This window comes from Oncorhynchus masou, chromosome 13, assembly GCF_036934945.1.
Source record: "Oncorhynchus masou masou isolate Uvic2021 chromosome 13, UVic_Omas_1.1, whole genome shotgun sequence".
NCBI classification, from domain to species: domain Eukaryota; kingdom Metazoa; phylum Chordata; class Actinopteri; order Salmoniformes; family Salmonidae; genus Oncorhynchus; species Oncorhynchus masou.
This window is the reverse complement of record NC_088224.1, coordinates 27,165,056-27,187,622: the sequence shown is the minus strand read 5'-3', so window position 1 is coordinate 27,187,622 and position 22,567 is coordinate 27,165,056. Positions and strand designations below refer to the sequence as shown.

At 44.1% G+C, this 22,567-nt stretch overlaps 1 protein-coding gene across 5 annotated transcripts; it reads left to right on the top strand.

The window, feature by feature from the left end:
• Positions 1-249: 249 nt before the first annotated feature.
• Positions 250-18,158, top strand: LOC135552026 (anillin-like). Of its 5 annotated transcripts, none has more exons than XM_064983384.1 (24): positions 250-395; positions 4,411-4,564; positions 4,995-5,486; positions 5,662-6,020; positions 6,907-7,582; positions 7,797-8,038; positions 8,230-8,337; positions 8,467-8,599; positions 8,789-9,009; positions 9,209-9,360; positions 9,605-9,749; positions 11,120-11,255; positions 11,432-11,611; positions 11,871-11,997; positions 12,088-12,136; positions 12,240-12,293; positions 12,816-12,842; positions 13,083-13,101; positions 13,260-13,372; positions 13,690-13,743; positions 14,117-14,203; positions 14,359-14,466; positions 14,687-14,859; positions 15,180-18,158. In XM_064983384.1, the coding sequence occupies exons 1-24, from the start codon at positions 378-380 to the stop codon at positions 15,292-15,294; spliced, it is 3,942 nt and encodes a 1,313-aa protein (XP_064839456.1). In that variant the 5' UTR covers positions 250-377; the 3' UTR covers positions 15,295-18,158. The 5 variants fall into 5 exon arrangements, with proteins under 5 accessions (XP_064839456.1, XP_064839454.1, XP_064839453.1 ...); XM_064983382.1 differs by having other exon boundaries at positions 7,794-8,038; XM_064983381.1 differs by having other exon boundaries at positions 6,904-7,582.
• The last annotated feature ends 4,409 nt before the right edge of the window (positions 18,159-22,567 follow it).

The window sequence follows — 22,567 nt, the reverse complement described above, 5'->3', positions numbered from 1 at the left end:
TTTATTATCTATTTCACTTGCTTTGGCAATGTAAACATATGTTTCCCATGCTAATAAAGCCCTTTGAATCGAATTGAGAGTGAAACTTGAATCTGATTGGCTATAATGCGTCTGTCTACGCCCATTGTGTTCATCATTGGCTGTTTCGTGAATCCTGCGCGATTCCAGCCGTCTGAGTCTGCGCAGTGAACAAAGCGCTGAAATTCAAATCTTGAACAGATGTTTCTTTAAAAAAAAAAAAAACAGGAACGGAGGCGACTGGTTTGGAGAAACGTCGGCTCATAAACTTTCCGGGTTTGTGGAATTAGGATAAATAAACGATAATTATTCAATATAGCTTAGTCAGTAGATTTGAACAACGATAAACTATTATCGGAATGGATCCGTTTACCGAGGTGAGTGCACATTTTCTTTATTTTAGCTACTATAGCTAATAAGTAATGGTTAACATTTGCTAGCTAACGTTAGCTACCATGCCATGGCCAGCTAATGTTAGCTATCAAAAACAATTTGCTTGTTGCACTGCATTAAGACGTTAAACTGGTTTGATAACCAAAATACTCAGAGACTGTCATTAAACTACATATTTGTAGCACTGAAATAATGTTGTAAAACCTGCATGCAAGCTGGCGTTAATCGCGTGTTAACTTAGTGGGCGTTAGGTAGCTGTTAACTACCTCGTTCATTTGTTCTTCAACAAAAGGGAATTTAAATATTTAAATAACTAGCTAAAACTGGCCGATTTCAAATGTATAACCTCAACTGAAAGTTGTTGGAAACGTTGCATGTTAGATAGCCAAGTCAGCTGTTATAGAAGTTACATCTAAACCCTGACACCTTCCATACCGTAGCTCCTGTTCTGAAGGTATTTTTCCTCTTCATAATTATAATGCTGTACGTTACATGCCCGCATAAAGCAGTCGGGTGATTCTTCTTGTCAACAAGCCCCTCCCTTAACGTGCGAGCAGGGAGAGAGAAATCTACAATTCCCTTATTGGGAATGAATGAATGGATTCCATTCTCCCCAGGACAAGTTGGAGCTTGGAATAGTTCCAACCTTTGACTCCTTTAGTCAAAACTACTATGACAAAATTAAGTGTTTGAATATGAATACAGGAATTAACGTTAGTGTTTTCAGTTACACTGTGTGTTTTAACCTTAATTTCCATACAGCAGCTGCCTGACAATTTCACTATCAATTTTACCAAATGCACCATGAGGACGAGCTAGATTTCATTTAAAAATTCACCCTGGTTTGGTACTGGTTGTGTTCCATGACAACTCAGATATAGAAGAAGCAGCGGCCATCGGCAGTATACAAAATCCCTCAAATTTCCACTCCAACCAATAGAAAGGCCTCGGGAGATTTCAAATCCAGTAGCCACAACATGACAGGGGTGGCTCATTCCTAAGGAATGACGATCACTTTAACAAGTTTTCCACACAGCCTGGCCGGGTGAGAGCTGTTAAGGGAACTCTGAAACAGGCAGGAATGTGTTGTCTTGCACTGTAGCAGCCAGGGCTCTGGCCCAGGCAATAAATCATGCCTCAGGACTGTTTGCCTTGGACTGGGGGGCCAGCTAGGGTTTTAGTGTACAGATGAGAAGAACAGACATGATGAGGCCAGGGAGAATAAGTCTAGAGGCAATGACTACCTTTTATGCCTTCAGACCCAGTAGTTTTTGTTGACCCTGTGATGTGGACAAAAACGTTTTCACTATTTGAAAGCCATAAACCCCCTCCATCCACTGTTCACTATGGGTTCAATAAAATAGAACAGAAAGGAAAACATACTAAAATGGCACCAACTTAAAGGGCAACTCCACCACTTTTCAACCTCATGTTCATTATCTCCAGCACCAAACCAATGTCTCCATATGTGAAAACAGTGTTTCTGATGTGGTTAAAAAGATGAAAGGTCCAAATCAATGTTTCTCTGTGATATCAGTGTAGAATTTAAACTTAAGTCATTTTCAAAACCTGCAACGAGTTTCTAGCCAGAGGGAGTGTATTTTCTTGCCCACCACATCACTGCAAATCTGTTTGAAAATAACTGTCATTGGGTAGAACTTTTTAAAGTTATATTTTTCTAGAAATTTGCCACTTTAAGTTACAGTACCAGTCAAAAGTTTGGACACCTACTCAAGCGGTTTTCTTTATTTTTACTATTTTCTACATTGTAGAATAATAGTGAATACATCAAAACTATGAAATAACACATGGAATCATGTAGTAACCATAATATTTGAGATTCTTTAAAGTAGCCACCCTTTGCACACTCTTGGCATTCTCTCAACCAGCTTCATCAGGTAGTCACCTGAAATGCATTTCAATGAACAGGTGTGCCTTAAGTTAATTTGTGGATTTTTTTTCCCTTAATGCGTTCAAGCCAATCAGTTGTTGTGACACGGTAGGGGTGGTATAGAGAAGATAGGCCTATTTAGTAAAAGACCAAGTCCATATTATGGCAAGAACAGCCAAAATAAGCAAAGAGAAATGACAGTCCATTACTTTAAGACATGAAGGTCAGTCAATCCGGAACATTTCAAGAACTTCAAGTGCATTCGCAAAAACCATCAAGTGCTATGATGAAACTTGCTCTCGTGAGGACCGCCACAGGAAAGGAATTCCCAGAGTTACCTCTGCTGCAGAAGATGAGTTCGTTAGTTAGTTAGTTACTAGCCTCAGAAAGCAGCAATTAACTGCACCTCAGATTGCAGACCAAATAAATGCTTCACAGAGTTCAAGTAACAGACACATCAACATCAACTTTTCAGTGTGAATCAGCCTTCATGGTCAAATTGCTGCAAAGAAACCACTACTAAAGGACTCCAGTAAGAAGTGACTTGTTGGGGCCAAGAAACATAAGCAATAGACATTAGACCGGTGGAAATTTGTCCTTTGGTCTGATGAGTCCAAATTTGAGATTTTTGGTTCCAACTGCCGTGTCTTTGTGAGACGCATTTTAGATTCTTCAAAGTAGCTATTATTTGCCTTGATTACAGCTTTGCACACTCTTGGCATTCTCTCAACCAGCTTCACCTGGAATGCTTTTCTAACAGTCCTGAAGGAGTTCCCACATATGCTGAGCACTTGTTGGCTGCTTTTCTTATACTCTGCTGTCCAACTCATCCCAAACCATCTGATGCACTCCTTCTTGGTCAAATAGCCCTTACACAGCCTGGAGGTGTGTTGGGTTATTGTCCTGTTGAAAAACAAATCATAGTCCCACTAAGCGCAAACCAGATGGAATGGCATATCACTGCAGAATGCTGTGTTAGCCATGATTTTTGTGTGCCTTGAATTCTAAATAAATCAGTGTCACCAGAAAAGCACCCCCACACTTCACAATTCCTCCCCCATGCTTTACGGTGGGAACCACACATGCAGAGATGATCCGTTCACCTACTCTGCATCTCACGGCGGTTGCAACCAAAAATCTCAAATTTGGACTCATCAGACCAAAGAACAGAGCCTCTCAGAGCCTGGATACTCTCTAGGTTTCTTCCTAGGTTCTGGCCTTTCTTAGGAGTTTTCCCTAGCCACCGTGCTTCTACACCTGCATTGCTTGCTGTTTTGGGTTTTAGGCTGGGTTTCTGTATAGCACTTTGTGACATCGGCTGATGAAATAAATGTGATACTCTATGTAGACATAGGGCTGGGCGATGTGGCCTAAACATCTAGATAAAAATAAAAAATAGATTTTTATATTTTATTTTACTTATGGGCAATCCAAAATATCAAGATTTGTGAAATTTTAAATGTAAAATGCACTGTATTCAAAAAGTCAGCAATAATCTATTAATTCAGGTCTTGTGAAATTATGTCTAGGTTAATAGTAAGCCTTCCACAACCATACAACCCACTAATAATTTGTTGCAATAATCACTGATCTGACTTTCAAGTAACCTTTTTGTTTACACATTTTACTTGAACCATGTATAATGGACCAACTTATTGTAGCAGGCATTATGGGTTATTAACACAGGTCTCATAAACAATCTCTCAAGGAACAGCCCACATGCTCGTGAGTAGCAAGCTGATCTTTATATTTAAAGTTTAGCTAACTTGGATCTATTTGCTAGGTACCAAGATAGAACAGTTGAATTGTTATGAACACACCGTTCTATTTGTCTCCAACTGTTTGAACAGCATGTTAGCCTGTCCACTTTGTTCAGATGTTGAAATCAAGTGGCCTACCTTATTTCTGAGAATGAGTTGCCAATTCCTTATGTATTTTTTATGCTTATTGCACATTTACAAACATACTAGACAGCTACTGTAACAGTCTGGAGCTTAAATGCTTCTAGTTGTATGTTGGACTGAACATCAGAAATGTAGCATGAATTTTCAGTGCTCTAAATGTAAATGTTATGTCATAATGAAGTATTGTTTTTCTTCCCTGTTCAGAAACTCCTGGAGAGGACCCGTGCTCGCAGGGAGAACCTGCAGAAGAAAATGGCAGAGAGGTCCACTGCTTCCAACAGACAGATGGCCAAGAGAGCTAGGGAGCCTCTGGCTGAGACCTGCAACAGCCTGGTCACAGAGCCTGTCGTCGACAAAGGTAAGGAAGGCTTTCCTACAAAAAGATCATGCATTTTATGTTGTATCCCTTTGAGAATAAAAGTATCAATTATTATTTGCGAGCGCAGTGCTCCCTCTGGTTGCGAAAGTGAATGTGGCGTAGGTTAGTTTTGTTTTATTTGAAACCCCAGATGGTTCCATTAGCCTTCAGGAAGTGGTTGAACTTCCTGACCTGCATGTGCTGAGCTTTCCATACAGGAAGCTTGACTGTTGAAACTGCTCAGAGAATGATCTGATCAAATCAGAGTGGGATGTATCTAGTCTTGCAGCTTTCCCGGTGCTGTGTACAAAAATAGACAAAATGGTGACGTTTCAGATTGTCTGTATATCAAATACTTGTATTCATTTTATGGATTGGAAATCTTCCAGTGTGTAAACTTAACCCATGGTGTTTCTTACTTGTCCCCCAGGCCCCCAACATTCCACCAAGCACTCTCCCTCCAAGCGGAGTCGTTCAGGTGAACTTGACAAGCCCACCATTATTGGTGAGGAGAACAGGGAGCCTGCAATGCCTCCTCGCACCCTGTCCCCTACTCTGTCAGATCCCCAGACTGACCGGAAGCCCCCAACGGGCCCAGCCAGCCTTCTCTCTGCCTCTTCTCTCGAGAGGGTGGATGTCTACCCTGCTCTTCCCGTTCCTGAACCAGAGCCCATGGTGGCAACACGGCTTGTCCCAGAGCAGGTCCGGGCCACGGAGGTAGAGCGTCCTGCCCCAAAACCGGAGAAGGTGGCTGAGAGTGCTGCTCCACAGAGGACCAGTGATGTGGAGGTGGTGCCTACTAGCACAGTTCTTCAGAGGAACAGAGAAGAGCAGAGGGAGGCTCCCACCTCTTCCACCCCTGCTGCCATGAAGTCTCGCCTGGCCAGACTAGCTGAACAGAGGCATTACTGGGACTCTGAAGGTAAGGAGCATGATCATTTCATTTGTACATGCAGCACCTGCTTAACCATTTATAGATGACCCGGGAATATTTTTTTTATGCAACTTCTAATATTAGTTTTGAATTATACTACAGCAATCATACTAAACAGTGTTTTGGGCTGACAAATTTGAATATCTATGTTTTTCCTTCCAAGGTACCTCTGAGGTTCCAGACATCCCAGCACCTCTCTCCCCAGTGAAGAACCAGACCCAGCCGAGGCAGGCCGTAGCCCCAGTCACCACACCCGTCCATGCTGCTGCGTCCTCAGAGGCCCCTGTAGGCAGGAAGGGTCGGCTGGCCAACCTCGCAGCCACCATTGGGTCTTGGGAGGATGACCTCAGCCACGCGGCCCCTCGCAGCAGCAGAGACCATGCCCAAGAGAAGCCTGGTAGTGTCAGTAACGCCACCCCTGCTTGGAGGAGAGAGGCTGGAGCCAAACCCACCTCTGCTGCTGCAGACCGTCCACAAATGACTCAGTCATCAAACAGAAAGCCTGCTCTGGATTCCAACCAGGTGAGTCACCAATCAATCAAATGTATTTATAAAGCCCTTTTTACTTCAACCGATATCAAAGTGCTATACAGGAACCCAGCCTAAAACCCCAAGCAGCAAGTAATGCCGATTTAGAAGCACGGTGGCTTGGAAAAACTCCCTAGAAAGGCAGGAACCTAGAGAGGAACCAGGCTCTGAGGGGTGGCCAGTCCTCTTCTGGCCGTGCCGGGTGGAGATTATAACAGAACATGGCCAAGATGTTCAAACGTTCATAGATGACCAGCAGGGTCAAATAATAATAATCACAGTGGTTGTAGAGGGTGCAACAGGTCAGCACCTCAGGAGTTCATGTCAGTTGGCTTTTCATAGCCGATCATTCAGAGTTTGAGACAACGGGTGCGGTAGAGGGAGCGAGTCGAAAACAGCAGGTCCAGGAAAAGGTAGCACGTCCGGTGAATAGGTCAGGGTTTCATTGCCAGAACAGTGAAAACTGGAGCAGCAGCACGACCAGGTGGACTGGGGACAGCCAGGAGCCTCAGGACTACCTGATGACATGGTCCTAGGGCTGAGAGATTTTTTTTTTCTCACACCAGATAAGATGGGAGAAATACTCCAGATATAACAGACTGACCCTAGCCCCCCGACGCGTAAATACAACAGTTGACTTAGTTACTAAACATAATGTTCCTAACTGTATGTCAATATGTCAATGCATGGGATAAACTGATTCTATACAGCCATTTTGAATGTGAAAAATAAGGAATTAAGATATGTATTGGCGATGCTTTGCCAGAAAGCGGTGTGCAATAACTTATTTTAAATAGTTATGTTTCAACGCACATGCACAGGACTTTGAGAATTACTGAAAATTTTTGTTAATCATTTCCCTCTTGCATTTCTTCAGCAGCCTGTCCACTCCCCAGTCAAGTCCAGCAGAGCATTTCCCCTCAGCCCTCAGAAGACTGAAGTACCTGAAGCCAGACCAGCTCTACAGACAGGCAGAGGTCTCCCCTCTCCTGTATCCAGTCCCCAGAGGAGTTACCAGGGGAGAGACTCAGCCTTCACCCCCAGCCCCGAGAAAGGTGCTCTCTCCTCAGCCACACCTGTGCCTCAGAGCCCCCTGAAGAACCAGGCCCTGTCCCGAGCCATGGAGGTCAACGGTAGCCCCGAGAAGCCAGAGCTCCCCACACAGCCCTCTACCATCGGGCCCACTGGACCCTCTGTCCTGCAGACCAGGGAGAGGTTCACAAAGGAGACCACCCCGGCCACTCCCCTGCAGCAGAGAGGCACAGCTGGAGCAACTGAACCCTCTGTCCTGCAGACCAGGGAGAGGTTCACCAAGGAGACCTCCCCGGCCACTCCCCTGCAGCAGAGAGGCACAGCTGGAGCAACTGGACCCTCTGTCCTGCAGACCAGGGAGAGGTTCACCAAGGAGACCTCCCCGGTCACTCCCCTGCAGCAGAGAGGCGCAGCTGGAGCAACTGGACCCTCTGTCCTGCAGACCAGGGAGAGGTTCACCAAGGAGACCTCCCCGGCCACTCCCCTGCAGCAGAGAGGCACCGCTGGAGCAACTGGAACTCCAGGTGAGCGAGAATTAGCACTCAACTTAGCTTTATTGTGTTTCCTACGCTAAAGTCAACAGCTTATTAGGATGTTCTGAAATATCAGATGTTTTAATACACCGTCTCTGCTCATTTGACAATTGCTGGTCAAACCATTGCTGGTTTCAAACATGTGTATGTCCACTTCCATTGTCCTCAAAGAGTTACTGAATATTTTCTATTCTATTTCCAGCAGATGTCAAGTCGTTCATGGAGCGTTTTGGGGAGAGGTGCCAGGAGCGTTCTGGCCTGAGTTCCCCTGCTACCTGCCATGGAGCAGCCACTCGTAACCCAAACATAGTGAACCCGTCTGGGGCAGGCCTGGCTGGTCGTACCCCTGTAGTGAGCCAGTCTGTGACCCCCAACACCAGGCTGGTGCAGGAGAGGCTGAGAGGTGCCCAGGCTGCCACCACTGCCCTTGCACAGAAACAGAAACTGGTATGTACAGTTCACTTTATTTACCTAGGCCATCTACCTTAATGTCTTTAGTTTTGCCTTTGTACAGCACTTAGGTGTTTCTTTTTGTAATAAATAGCTTATTTACTTTTTTTATTAAAAGTATTACATTTATGACATTTGTTTGTGACCAGACTGATGGAAAGTAGTCCTTTTCTTGTTCTTTATTGCAGGAGCGTGAGTCAGAACTGGCTCAGATTCGTAACCGTTTCCAGAAAGGGAACAACATTTGGAAGAACAAGGAGGGGGTGGCAGACACCAAGAAACTCACACAGGCCAAGGTTGGTGGGGAAGTATATTTCTTTCGATCCCGCTTATACAAAACTTAATATCTGCAGACTGGTGTATGATGGACGACTGCAAAGCACTTATGAAGGAAATGTTATTGAGACTGTAATAATTTCTCTCAGGATCTGATTGAGCATCCTGAGGAGAGAGGGCCTGTTGTCTCACAGCCTGATGAGCCAACAGCTTCCCCTCTGGATAGCCTGAATGCTGCACCCAAGAAACCTTCTGAGGAAGAAACACAGGAGGAGGAATCGGGTACTGTATTTACCGAGTACACTACTTGGCTTTCTTAAGATTATACTGATCATAGAGGTCTTCGGATGCTTTAATTGGATGCTTTAATCGGACGTTTTCGGTCATTAACAAACTTAATCAGAGCAGTCCCCCTTATAGTTTAAGTGATGGCATCACGGTAACATTCCACTCACTATTGTCTCACTGCAGATGAAGAAGAGAGTCATGAGATGGAGATGAAAGTGGACCAGTCCAACAACTCTGAGATCAACAACTTTGATGGGTTCCATGACCAGATTGAGGAGCTGAGTGGTGAGGAGGGTGAAGGAGAAGAAGAGGAAGATAAATTGAACATCTCCTCGATGTCCATCCTGGCCCCCTTCTCTGAGTCGGTGGCTGCTGTGATCAAGAGCCCAGTAAGGAAGATGATGGTGAGTTACAGTACAAAGCTGGAAACAAAATGGGGGGAAAATGCTAAGCATATAAAGTATAATAATCTTTCAGCTAATTAATGTATTGGACTTCTTTTGAATGGAAGCGTGTCATATTTTGTTTGTGCCCATGGACTAATGTCATGGCTAATAATGACATTTTTGGGTCAACCTAATCTTTATGTATATCCCTGCCCAGACGTCGACCCCAGCCAGTTCATTCAACGCTAAGAGCCAGACTCCTGACATTGTTTCCAGACCCAGTAAGTTCCAAAGGGCTCGCTTGCTCCGGGCTGGGTCATCAGACAGCCTAGAGACAGACGAACATGAGGACCACAACCTGCCCTACAGGTAACCAACCACTCAACGCCACATATCCTAATTGGTGCCTTACTGACTTGATGGTATCTCTAATGTAACTGAGTTTCACCTTTTCAAATGATACGTCAACTACTTTTTTTTATTTGTCACTTTAGTTTCGCTGAGTTCAAGATACGACCCCTAACTATTTTCTCTTAGGTCGTTCAGACTCTTGTATCCAATTAACACTCTGATACTTGTTCACTCTCTACATGTGTTTTCCTTTCTCTTCTAGTATTGATGCGTACAGGTCGACCAGGATCAAGGAGAGTACTGAGAGGCCCTGTGTGAAGCAGGTCATCGTGAAGGAGGACGTGTCTCGGAGAGCAGCAGAGGAGCCCAGGAGCCAAGGACACACCAGCATCAAACAGAAGATGAAGGTAAAGGCACGACAGACCGGTCGTGACAACAGACTGCTCCAAAACCTCCATAAAAAAGCCAGGGACTGGCAGAATCATGTTGTGGGGATGCTTTGCTGCAGGAAGGACTGGTGCATTTCACAAAATAGATGGCATCATGAGGCAGAAAAATTGTGTATAAATTGAAGCAACATCTCAAGACATGAGTCATAAATTTCAAGCTTGGTCGCAAATGGGTCTTCCAAATGGACAATGACCCCAAGCATACTTCCACAGTTGTGGCAAAATGGCTTAAGGACAGCAAAGTCAAGGTATTGGAGTGGCCATCACAAAGCCCTGATATCAATCCCATAGAAAATTTGTGGGCAGAACTGAAAAAGCGTGTGCGAGCAAGGAGGCCTACAAACCCAACTCTGTTATACCAGCTGTCAGGACGAATGGGCCAAAATTCACCCAGCTTATTGTGGGAAGCTTGTTGAAGGCGACCCAAAGCATTTGACCCAAGTTAAACAATTTAAAGGCAATGCTACCAAATACTAATTGAGTGTATGTAAACTTCTGACCCACTGGGAATGTGATGAAAGAAATAAAAGCTGAAATAAATTGTTCTCGACTATTATCCTGACATTTCACATTCTTAAAATGAAAAGGTGATCTTAACTGACCGGGAATTTTTACTAGAATTAAATGTCCGAAATTGTGAAACTAAGTATAACTGTATTTGGCTACGGTGTATTTAAACATCCGACGTAAACTGTAGGTGTTCCTTTTGTCAAGCTGGGAAAGGGCAGCGTTGAGTGCAATAGAGATTGCATCATCTGTTGGGGTGCTATGCAAATTGGATTTGGGTCTAGGGTTTCTGGGATGATGCCTACAGATGTGAGTGCAACTGGTCGGTAGTCATTTAGGCAGGTTACTTTTGTATTCTTGGGCACGGGGACTATGGTGGTCTGCTTGAAACATGTAGGTATTACAGACTGCCATGGACAGGTTGAAAATGTCAGTGAAGACACTTCCCAGTCGGTCACCGCGTACTCTGAGTACACGTCCTGGTAATACGTCTGGCTCTGCGGCCTTGTGAATGTTGACCTGTTTAAAGGTCTTACTCACGTCGGCTACCGTGAGCGTGATCACTTCAGAGAGAATTTCAGAGGTGGCCCTGTCATACTGTTGGGAATAGTAAGGGATGTAGTAGTAGAGTATAAAATGTAATTCTGTACAAAAACTGACTTCATAGATTCAAGTAAGTGCTCTGAGTGCAAAATATGTTACTACTTATAAGTACATCCCTTGGGATCTATTCCCCCTCATTCCATGTTGGTTCTTCTGACCACCGATGTTGATTTCTTCGTGACCAATAAGATTTATTCTTTCTGATTGATTACTTGTAGGTTCTGACCTATGAGATGAACCTACAGCAGACTGTGATCAGCCAGGCCAGCCAAGCCTTGAACTGCTGTACTGATGAGGAGCATGGGAAAGGCTCGCATGTGGAGGCAGAGGCTGAGCGGCTGCTGCTCATAGCCAGTGAGTTCCCTTCTACCCCTACAACATCGGTGCCCACACTGACAGCCAATCCTAATTTGCTCAATACCCCTTGGGGATGGGCTTTTATATCTTAAGACTATCGACATGCATTTCGCATAAACACTGCATTCTGTTTTCTTCAGTCTTTCTTACGTTTTTTTCTTGTCACCCTCCAGCGGAGAAACGGGGGGCACTGAAGGCTGAGTTGGACCGTCTGAAGGGAGAGGGTCCTACCGGTCATAGGAGGGGGCAGGGTGGGGACATGGGGGTATCCGCCTCCAAGGGATCCATCTCTCTCTTGGAGCTACGATTGCCCCTCAAGGCTGACTTTGTCTGCTCCGCTGCTAGCAAGCCAGGTAGAGACCCAACAATTGTTACTTATCTCTTCTAACCACTTTTTTTTTTTTTTTTTTTTGGTGGATAATGTATGTCTTTAGTGTGCAATGTGCCTTCAACCAAATTGCCTTTGTAGACAATACAGTTATATTGATCTCCTGTTTTCCACATTGTACTGTCTGATACAAGTACATTGTTCAATCCAATTGTAATATACATCATGTATAGTGTTAGACTGAACTCATTACATTTTCCACTTTATGTATGTGTTTATTCCAGAGTGGTCCAGCCATTACTTCTTCATCATGATCCGTGCTGGAGCTGAGAATACAGTTGCTACTCCCCTCGCCAGCACACGTAGCGCTATCAGTGGAGACGCAATCACCTTCTCTACCAAGTTCACCATGTGAGTTAAACTGCACCGATTCTCTCTGAAATTCTGTAGAATAGTACCACTGTCATGTTCTAATGCCTTTCTCGCTCTCTTCCATTTTAGGCCTGACGTCTCTAACGACTTTGCAATTGATATTGAGGTTTACTGCCTGGTGAGTTTTTGTTGCTTTTTGTAAATGCGATGATTGTTATTGTTTGAGGAGGACTCTGACTGAGCTGAGATATTACTCTCTCTAACCCTGGTTATTTCTTCAGGTGCAGAAGCGTGAGTTGAACCCTGACAAGAGGAAGAAGCCCAGCAAGTCTAAGGTGTGATTTAATCAAATATAGTGTAACAAACTTTACAATTCAGTTTATTGAATATTTGAACCTGGAATAGTCTTCTTTCCTTCTAGTTTCTACTTGAATACAGTGCAATTGCTATGTATCAGAATATGCATTTAGACCATTGAATTTAGAGATGTGTTTAAACAGCGTCCTGTCTCTAAGATGAGATTTGCTTCAGCCGTGTTCACGAGGCCCATGAGTTGTGCTTGTCAGTAGGGACTCATTTTAAAAACCCCACTCACCTTTTGGTGTTGGTGTACTGTAATTTTACTGCTTGGTAGTAGAACAGCTAGCTGTAGGCATACCTGGGCCTACTGCTTCCCAACACACATTAGGCTCCACGTTCCATTCCAACACACAGTGAAGGGTCTCTTTTTGAAAGGCTTTGTTCACAGCTCTCAATGGCAGGGTTGGCTTAGTCAGTGTTTTGAATTACCCATTCATTCACTTGTCTATGTCCTGACGTAACCACTTCTGAAACTGAATCACCTCTTCTCTTTCTAGGCCATCACTCCCAAGAGGTTCCTCTCTGTAAGCTTTCATTCTTACCCTCCTTCTCTAATACTGCCTTCTGGTCATATACAGAATGTTTGTTTGAACACTTATCCTATCTGTTTGGTAGGAATGATTGCCACATGGAAAATGTAGAAATGCATTATACTATTATTCTGTTACTGTTGTCATATATGATGTATGCATTACGTAAAGTCAGCGATCTTGTAAATTATTCTAAACATACCTCCTCTTCATAACCTCTCTTTGCCCCTGTAGAAGAGCAGTTTGACTCCAGGTAAGGATACTTTTTAAATAACTGCTGCTGGTGGATAATGTTAATTGTTTTACTTGCAGTAATTGTGATGTGTGGTTCAGTTGAAAATTCTAGTTAATTTTGCAAGTCTCGATGTGACAAATGTAGCTTAAACAAAAAATCCTCTTCTCTCTTTGCAGTGGTGGCCAGTCCTGGGGGCCCTAATACTGTCCGCACCAGTAACTTTGTCCTGGTCGGGTCTCACAAGCTGACTCTTGCCTCAATTGGGAAAAACAAGTTCCTATTGGAGAAGGTAAAATCTGAAGACTTGTAACATTTTAACTTTTCTGTTCTGACTCTTCACTTCCATCTCTATCCTGAATTCACCCTCTATTTCCACTTAGGCTGACCTCTGCACATAATACCAGCTGTCCAGGGTAATCGTAGGGGGTAACATTTGTACAAGTTAGAACTGACAGTCCTGATAGAGGCCGGAGCAGGGAGGCAGGCCTCCAAATCTGAAACCCAACACACACACAGTCCTTGTTCTCCCACCTGCACTGTCTGTGTGCTGCCTGCCCGCCTCGGACGCTTATTTACTCACGCACTCTCCTTGTTTCTCTCTTTTAGATCAAATATGAAGGCATTGAGAGAGAGCTTCTTAGAGACATGTTTCACAGCAAGGTTGCTACTCCACCCATGACCACTTTTTAATATTTTGGGGTGTGTGTGGTGGTTTGTGACAAAATAATCTGCTTCTGTTGTGGCACTAACATTTCTAACCTCAATCTACAAGTTGGTTGGTATTGCCGTGAGGAAAGTAAGTTGTGCTGGATGTCTTTTTGTATGTTTTTTTTTTTTTTTTTAATGGGTGTTTCAGGCACAGTGTCCAGTTAAGTTCTCACCATCCAGCCAATTACCTCTTATTAGAAGAAAACAGGCTTGCAATTCTGCCTAAAACCTCATTAACCCCATCTGTCCTGTCACCCAGCATTTTGTGGAGGTGTTTGTTTTTCAGCTGAGGCCTGTGTTACATGTCCTGTGTAATCTGTTCCAGGTGCCTTTCCTGTGCCCCATGGAGGGCCATATCTACCTGAAGATGCAGTGTGAGGTGGGCTCCCTGGTGGAGGAGAGAGGCTTCCTGGTGAGTACACGAATGCATCAGATGCAGTGTAAACAGTGCCTAAACAGATTTATAGATCACCCATGCCCTCAGGTTGTCAGACTAACATTTTGTTATTTAGAGGGGAGACGTTTGAGATTTCACGCTTTCTTAATCTGTATATTTTTGTTTTACAGACTATGTTTGAGGATGTGAGTGGATTCGGAGCATGGCACAGGAGATGGTGTGTCCTGTCAGGATACTGTATCTCCTACTGGACCTACCCTGATGATGAGAAACGCAAGGTAGGAGGATGTTGAAGCCAACTATTGGAGTTTAGTTTTGAATGATGAGTCTTAATTTTTCAATACCATAGGACCAGTGGGAATAGGCATTCGGGATTTGTGGTTATTGTTGACGATTTTAATGTACCAGTATGTGTATTCATGTTGCTACCAATTAGAGTAGCTTCTTATGTATTTTAATTGTCATTTACATTTCTTTGGGTGGGTCATGTCTTTCTAGAACCCAATGGGTCGCATCAACTTGGCCAACTGCATCAGTCGTAAGGTGGAGCCAGCCAACCGAGAGTTCTGTGCCAGGCCCAACACCTTCGAGCTGATCACTGTCCGGCCTCAGAGAGAGAACGACAGAGAGACGCTCGTCAGCCAGTGTAAAAACACCATGTGTGTCACCAAGTAAGTCACTGGTCGAAGTTGCTATAGTACCCTGTGTTGTTTTGTAGGCAAATACCTTGTGTGGAGCAGTTATTTGAAGTCTTGAAGATTGATGGCTGATTTTATGACATTTGACACACTGAAGCTCAAGTTTTCTATTTTCTGTACTCTACTCCCTGAAGTGAGCACTTGTTCCCTCCCCCTCAGATTAAAAAATAATTGGATGTGTGTAGGCAGTGTTTAGTGTTACCATATTTCTTAAACCAATCCAATGCCTTTAAATCATTCAGGGAAGTGACTTGGGTCTCTGAAATTCATAATGACTTCCCGTGTACCTGCAGGAACTGGCTGTGTGCTGACACAAAGGACGAGAGGAACCTGTGGATGCAGAAGCTCAACCAGATCCTGGTGGACCTGCGCATGTGGCAGCCAGACTCCTGCCACAGGCCTGTGTGAGAGCACAGCTCCCCCACCTGGACAAGAGGGCTAACAACACCCTGCATGGTTCTGGGTCTCGCATATGGACTGTCACGATCAGTGACACTTACGATGACTAAGTGCAATACAGTATTCAAGTTATTAAATAGGATTTACATGTGTATTATATTTTTAGATGCTTTAGTGGACAGTCAAGACAGTTTAAATCAGGGATGGGCAACTGGGGGGCCCCCTTTTGTAGCCCCCCATTCTCCAACTCATTCTGGGTCTCATCCAGGGTTTTCGTTAGGAAACTGTGGCGCTGGACGTTTGAACAGCCACATTTTAATTTACAAGACATTTTGAGAACTGCCGCACCCATATGTATTGGGTGTGTAATCTGATTATGGGGTCCACCCACAGTGCTCAGAATGACAAATCACATTTTGTTTATGGTAATTCATATTAACAGAACATTCAAGTCAGATACTACGATGTGCGGTCCTGATTCTGATGGCCACTAAAATGTTAGAATAAGTGTCTACATTTATCTTTCCTCGGCCAACAACATGAGCAACGGACAGCAAAACCACTAGCTATGTCAATCTGCTATCCTTCATAGTAGAAAAGTTTACCTATTTTACTGGTCAGCATGTTGAGAAATAGCCTATTCCAAATAGACTCTGAGACCGTTATGGGAAGATGGCGCCCAAATTCATACAATCAGTAGGTCAAGGCTACATTAAAAAAATTACTTTAAAGCAATGAATCTGAAACAACCAATCCAAACGTTTAGCTTAATGTTGATAAACTATGATCCCATGGCGCTTGCAATGCCAGAGTTGTGGGTTCGATTCCCACAGGGGACCAGTGTGAAAATATATGCACTCACTACTGTAAGTCCTACTGAAATAAGAGTCTGCTAAATGACAAATGTATTGACATTATAAGCTATGTGCACATGTTTGTTCCATAGTACAGTTAGTGGGAAAACACCAAAAGGGCACTGCACCTGCAAGCAGTTTCATGTGATGGATGAAAATATCCGTTAGACATTTAAAAAGAGATCGAATAGGCTCGGTTCAGGTTTCAAACAATTAAGTATATGTTTTCAAAATGCATAGCCTACTGCCTCCAAAGTGGTGTGTGACGCGCTGATGAAGCTTGCCTTCTGTTGCCGTTTGAGATGCTGCAGCAGCTCTCACTGTCTCATATTTTCCGCTCTGTCTGCATGCTTTAGGTGTGTGATAAATAAGATGCATGAAGAATGTACTGTAGCCTACGCATGCGGCAATTTAATTCCTCTAAATGAGGAATGAACCTATAGACCTGTAAGCATAACAGGTCAAATGTATTTCCATCAATGAATAGGCCCCCCAAAAAAATTTACAATGGGATCCCCCCCGGACAATTTGCAGGTGCAACTTTTATATCGGCTTTTCTATTTCCTGGTCTCGACTTACCATTGAGAGATAAGACAATTTTAAATTTGGTTGTGCATCAGCAGTTTCTGTTAAAGCAGTCACTCAATTATCCCATGGTAAGTTATTCATGGTCGAATTACAGATGGGGGGGCCCCATTAAGATATTTTGTTACTCAGATATATTAACTGCAAATACTCCTCTCCGCCCCCTGGCAAAATGTGTAGAATTGCAGCAAACTTGCTTTAAAACTAACATTTTCTTTGTGCTCCATGGCAAACTGCAGAACATGTTCTCCCAAACGTACTTTTCTTATCTCCGCTGTCAAGGGGGGCCGTTTAAAAATATTTTTCTCATGGTCACTGCATGTGTGTTTATGGATGTGGGTACTCAGACCCACAAGCCACTGGAGCCCCTCATGATGAGTTAAGATTTTGTGGCCCCCACCCTTATCAATGTTGCCTATCCCTGGTTTAAGTTGTGAGAGAAATATCAGTAAAGCCATACTTGTGTAGATATTTCAGTATTGACTAGGGCTGCTGGTGCTTTTACACAGTCCACACTGACCCTGTATTTTATACGCATGTCCAAAGTGTTGGGAGGCCATACCCTCAAATATTTGAGAGAATTGAGAAAGTAGCATTTTGGTTGTCTATGCTTATACTCCCACGATGCAGCTTGCTGACAAGATATGGCATCATAGGTTGACTTTGTTTTGTCTGATTGAATGTTTTGAATCAATATTTAACTTGATGTGTCACAACCAATTCCAGAATTGTCTGCGTCAGTGCCAAGGTTATGCACCAGAATGTTATGATTTTTTTGCTATTCCCTTTTTTCTTCCTTTGCAATCTTCGCTAACCTTATATTTATCATGTTGTGCACTGTGGGTAGAAACTTCTGAGCTGTCGAGACTACCGAACAAAAAAGCCTTTAATATTGTTTGTATTTATGTCAATGTTTTATATTTTTGTGTCCAGGTTTTAAAGGGTTACAGTTAAACAGGGGGTGTCGATCTGCAGGTATTGGGTATAGTATACCACCATTCTATTGTAATGGAAAACTTTGACAGTTGAGATTATTGCACACCCTTTTTTGTATGGGCAGATTTCTATTCTCATTTTAGTATAGCTAGCTCTACACTAAGTTTAAAGCTTATTCTCAGTTCAAGTTTTAAGCATGTGCTCGGAGGACTGAAGATGCTACTTACTCTTTTGATTTTACAGTGATGTTTTGGGGAGGATAATACTGTTTTGGGGGGGATAATATGCCTTATCTACCCATTAATTAGTTCACAAAATGTTAATTATTCTCCAAATATTGACAGGTCTATCATATCCCCTGATCTGTCCTGTCTAAATGCCAGTCTTTCATTTGAACAACAAGCACTCCAAAGATTCATTGAATGTACTGGTATTTCTAAAATGAGACTTAAATAAATGCCAGCTTTAACCAAAATAGTTGGTTTTCTTTCAAGCTGATCAGAGTTGCAGTTTCATGTTCTTTATGGTACTTTTTCTTGTTTTTAGACCATGTAGAAGAGCATGTCAATATAAAATAGGCTATTAAGGGTGAGAAACTTTACATTTTTCTGTGTTTACTTGCCTGGAACCATGTACAATTTAACTAAATAGAATGGCTAAATTTAAACTGCATGTCCTCGATAGAATAAAGCCGAAACCACACAGATTCAGTAAACGGTGTCGACATTTGCGTGAGAGTAGAGCGCGTTAATTCACACACTGCTTAGCTTAAACCATGTGGAGTATGTGGAAACCCCTTTTTTAAATGTGGGGATTTGGCTATTTCAGCCACAAACATTGGCAGTAGAATGGCCTTACTGAAAGCTCCGTGACTTTCAATGTGTCACCGCCGTAGAATGTCACTTTTCCAACAAGTCAGTTCGTTACATTTCTGCCCTGCTCTAGCTGCCCCGGTCAACTGTAAGTGCTGTTATTGTGAAGTGGAAATGTCTAGGAGCAACAACGGCTCAGAACCGACGTGGTAGGACACACAACTTCCAGAACGGGACCGGCGAGTGCTGAAGCGCTTAATGCGTAAAAATCGCCTGTCCTCGGTTGTAACACTCACCACGAGTTCCAAACTGCCTCTGGAAGCAACATCCGCACAAGAACTGTTCAGCCGGAGCTTCATGAACTGGGTTTCCATGGCAGAGCAGACACGCACAAGCCTAAGATCACCATGTGCAATGCCAAGCATCGGCTGGAGTGGTGTAAAGCTTGCCTCCCATTGGACTCTGGGGCAGTGGAAATGCATTCTCTGGAGTGATGAATAGCGCTTCATCTGTCAGTCCAACTGAAGAATCTGAGTTTGGCAGATGCCGGGAGAATGCTATCGGCCCGAATGCATTTTACCAACTACATTTTGGTGAAAGGAATAATGGTTCGGGCTAAGCCCAATAGTTCCAGTGAAAGGAAACCGTAACGCTACGAAATGCACAGTGACAGAATTCAGAACATGGTCTGTTCTTAGTGTTCTCCCTGTACACCCACACAGACAGTATAGTGAAAAAGGCGCTACAATGACTCTTCAACCTCAGGATTATGAAGAAATGTGGCTTATCACCTAAAACCCTCGCAAACCTTTACAGATGCACAATTGAGTGCATCCTGTTGGGCTGTATCACCGCCTGGTACGGCAACTGCACCGGTCTCAAACGCAGACTAACGAGGCTATATACAGGGGGCACCGGTACTGAGTCAGTGTGTGGGGTACAGGTTGAGGTAAGTTGTACATGTAGATGGGATTGACGTGACTGCATAGGTAACAAACGGCAGCAGTGTGCAAAAGGGAGGGGCGGCAATGTAAATTGTCTATTGGCGATTTTATGAATTGTTCAGCCAACTTATGGTTTAGGGGTAGACCCTGTTGAGGAACCTTTTGGTCCTAGATTTGGAGCTCTGGTCCAGCTTGCCGTGAGGTAGCAGAGAGAACAGTCTAACTTGGGTGACTGGAGTCTGACAATTTTATAGGCTTTCCTCCGACACCGCCTACTACATAGGTCCTGGATGGCAGGAAGCTTGGCCCCAGCGATGTATTGAGCCGTTCACACTATCCTCTGTAGCACCTTACGGTCAGATGCCGAGCAGTTGCCATACCAGGAGGTGATGCAACCGGTCAGGATGCTCTCGATGGTGCAGCTGTAGAACCTTTTGAGGATCTGGGGACCCATGCCAAATCTTTCAGTCTCCTGAGGGGGAAAAGGTTTTTGTCATGCCCTCATCACGACTGTCTTGGTATGTTTGGACCATGATAGTTTGTTGGTGATGTGGACATCAAGGAACTTGAGACTCTCGACCCGCTCCACTACAGCCCCGTCGATGTTATTGGGGGCATGTTCGGCCCGCCTTTTCCTGTAGTCCACGATCAGATCATTTGTCTTGCTCACATTGAGGGAGAGGTTGTTGTCCTGGCACCACACTGCCAGTTCTCTGACCACCTCCCTATAGGCTGTATCATCGTTGTTGGTTATCAGGCCCACTACTGTTGTGTTGTCAGCAAACTTAATGATGGTGTTAGAGTCGTGTTTGGCCACGCAGTCATGGGTGAACAGGGAATACAGGAGGGGACTAAGTACACACCCCGGAGGGGCCCCAGTGTTAAAGATCAGCGTGGCAGACGTGTTGTTGCCTACTCTTGTCACCTGGGGGCTGCCCTTCAGAAAGTCCAGGATCCAGTTGCAGGAAGTGTTTAGCTTAGTGATGAGCTTCGTGGGCACAATGGTGTTGAACGCTGAGGTCAATGAACAGCATTCTCACATGGGTGTTCCTTTTGTCTCGGTGAGAGAGCGGTGTGGAGCGCGATTAAAATTGTGTCATCTGTGGATCTGTTGGGGCGTTATGTGAATTGGAGTGGGTCTCGGGTGTCCGGGAGGATGCTGTTGATCTGAGCCATGACCAGCCTTTCAAAGCATTAAATGGCTACTGACGTGAGTGCCATGGGGTGGTAATCATTTAGGCAGGTTACCTTCGCTTCCTTGGGCACAGTGACTATGGTGGCCTGCTTGAAACATGTAGGTATTACAGAGTCTGTCAGGGAGAGGTTGAAATGTCACTTGAAGACACTTGTTCGCATGCTTTGAGTACCTGTCCTGGTAATCCGTCTGGCCCAACGGCTTTGAATGTTGACCTGTTTAAATGTTTTGTTCACATTGGCTCTGAGAGCGTTATCACAGTCATCCAGAACAGCAGGTGCTCTCGTGCATGATTCAGTATTGCTTGCCTCGAAGCGAGCATAAAAGGCATTTAGCTCATCTGGTAGGCTCATGTCACTGGGCAGCTCACGTCTGGCTTTCCCTTTTGTAGTCCGTAATAGTTTTCAATCCCTACCACATCCGGCGAGCGTCGGAGCCGATGTTGTAGGATTCAATCTTAATCCTGTATTGACGCTTCGCTTGTTTGATGGTTCATCGGAGGACATAGCGGGATTTCTTATAAGCGTCCAGATTAGTGTCCCGCTCCTTGAAAGCGGCAGCTCTAGCCTTTAGCTAAATGCGGATGTTGCCTGTAATCCATGCCTTCTGGTTGGGATATGTACGTACAGCCACTGTGGGGACGACGTCATTGACACACTTATTGATGAAGCCGATGACTGTGGTGTATTCCTCAATGACATTGGATGATTCCTGGAACCTATTCCAGTCTGCTAGAAAAACAGTCCTCTAGTGTAGCATCCGTGTCATCTGACCACTTCCGTATTGAGCGAGTCACTGGTACTTCCTGCTTTAGTTTTTGCTTTGTAAGCAGGAATCAGGAGGATAGAATTATGGTCAGATTTGCCAAATGGAGGGTGGGGGAGAGCTTTATGCATCTCTGTGTCGAGTAAAGGTGGTCTAGGAATTTTTTCCCTGGTTACACATGTGACATGCTGGTTAAAAATTGTTGAAACTGATTTAAGTTTGCCTGCATTAAAGTCCCTGGCCACTAGGAGCGCTTTTTCCCCTTTGCTTTTGGCATTATAGAATTGCTTGAGGGTGGTCTTTGTGCCAGCTTTGCTTTGTGGTGGTAAATAGATGGCTACAAATAATACTGATACTCTCTTCGTAGATGGTGTGGTCTACAGCTTATTATAAGGTACTCTACCTCAGGCGAGCAATACCTCGAGACTTTAATATTAGACATCGCGCACCAGCTGTTATTGACAAAAAGACACACACCCCCACCCCTCGTCTTACCAGCGGTAACATCTCTGTTCTGCCGGTGCATGGAAAATACCGCTAGCTCTATACTGTCCATCTTCGTTCAGCCACATCTCGGTGAAACATAAGACGGCACAGTTTTTAATGTCCCGTTGGTAGGATAATCTTAATCGTAGGTCATCAATTTAATTTTCCAATGCTTGCACGATAGCAAGAAGAACGGAAGGCAATGGGAGTATACTTGCCCGCCTCCGGATTCTCAAAAGGGTGCCTGATTTACGGCCTCTTTTCCGGAGTCTTTTCTTCACAGAAAAGGTATGGATCTGGGCCTGTTCCAGTGAAAGCAGGATATCCTTCTCGTGGGACTCAGTCCACGGTGATAATTGCTTTTCTGGTGTCCATAAGTTATTTTTGGTCATAAGCGATGGTAGCAGCAACATTATGTACACTAAGTTTTTTTTTTTTAACAAGTTAAGCAAAAATAAAAAGCAGAATTGGTTGGGTGAATGAAAAACGTCATCAATGTTCTTCGGTGCCATCTTATAGACTAAATCATTGGCCGCTTTAATAAATGGATCACGAGTCACTAAATAATGCCACTTTGATAATGTTTACATATTTATTGGATGCCAACCGCCATTAAACATCATCGAAGAAGACAAAGACCGAATACGCCTGAAGGAGGTGATTACTGGAAACGAACTCGGGTTGCCCTTTATCTGTGGAATAGTA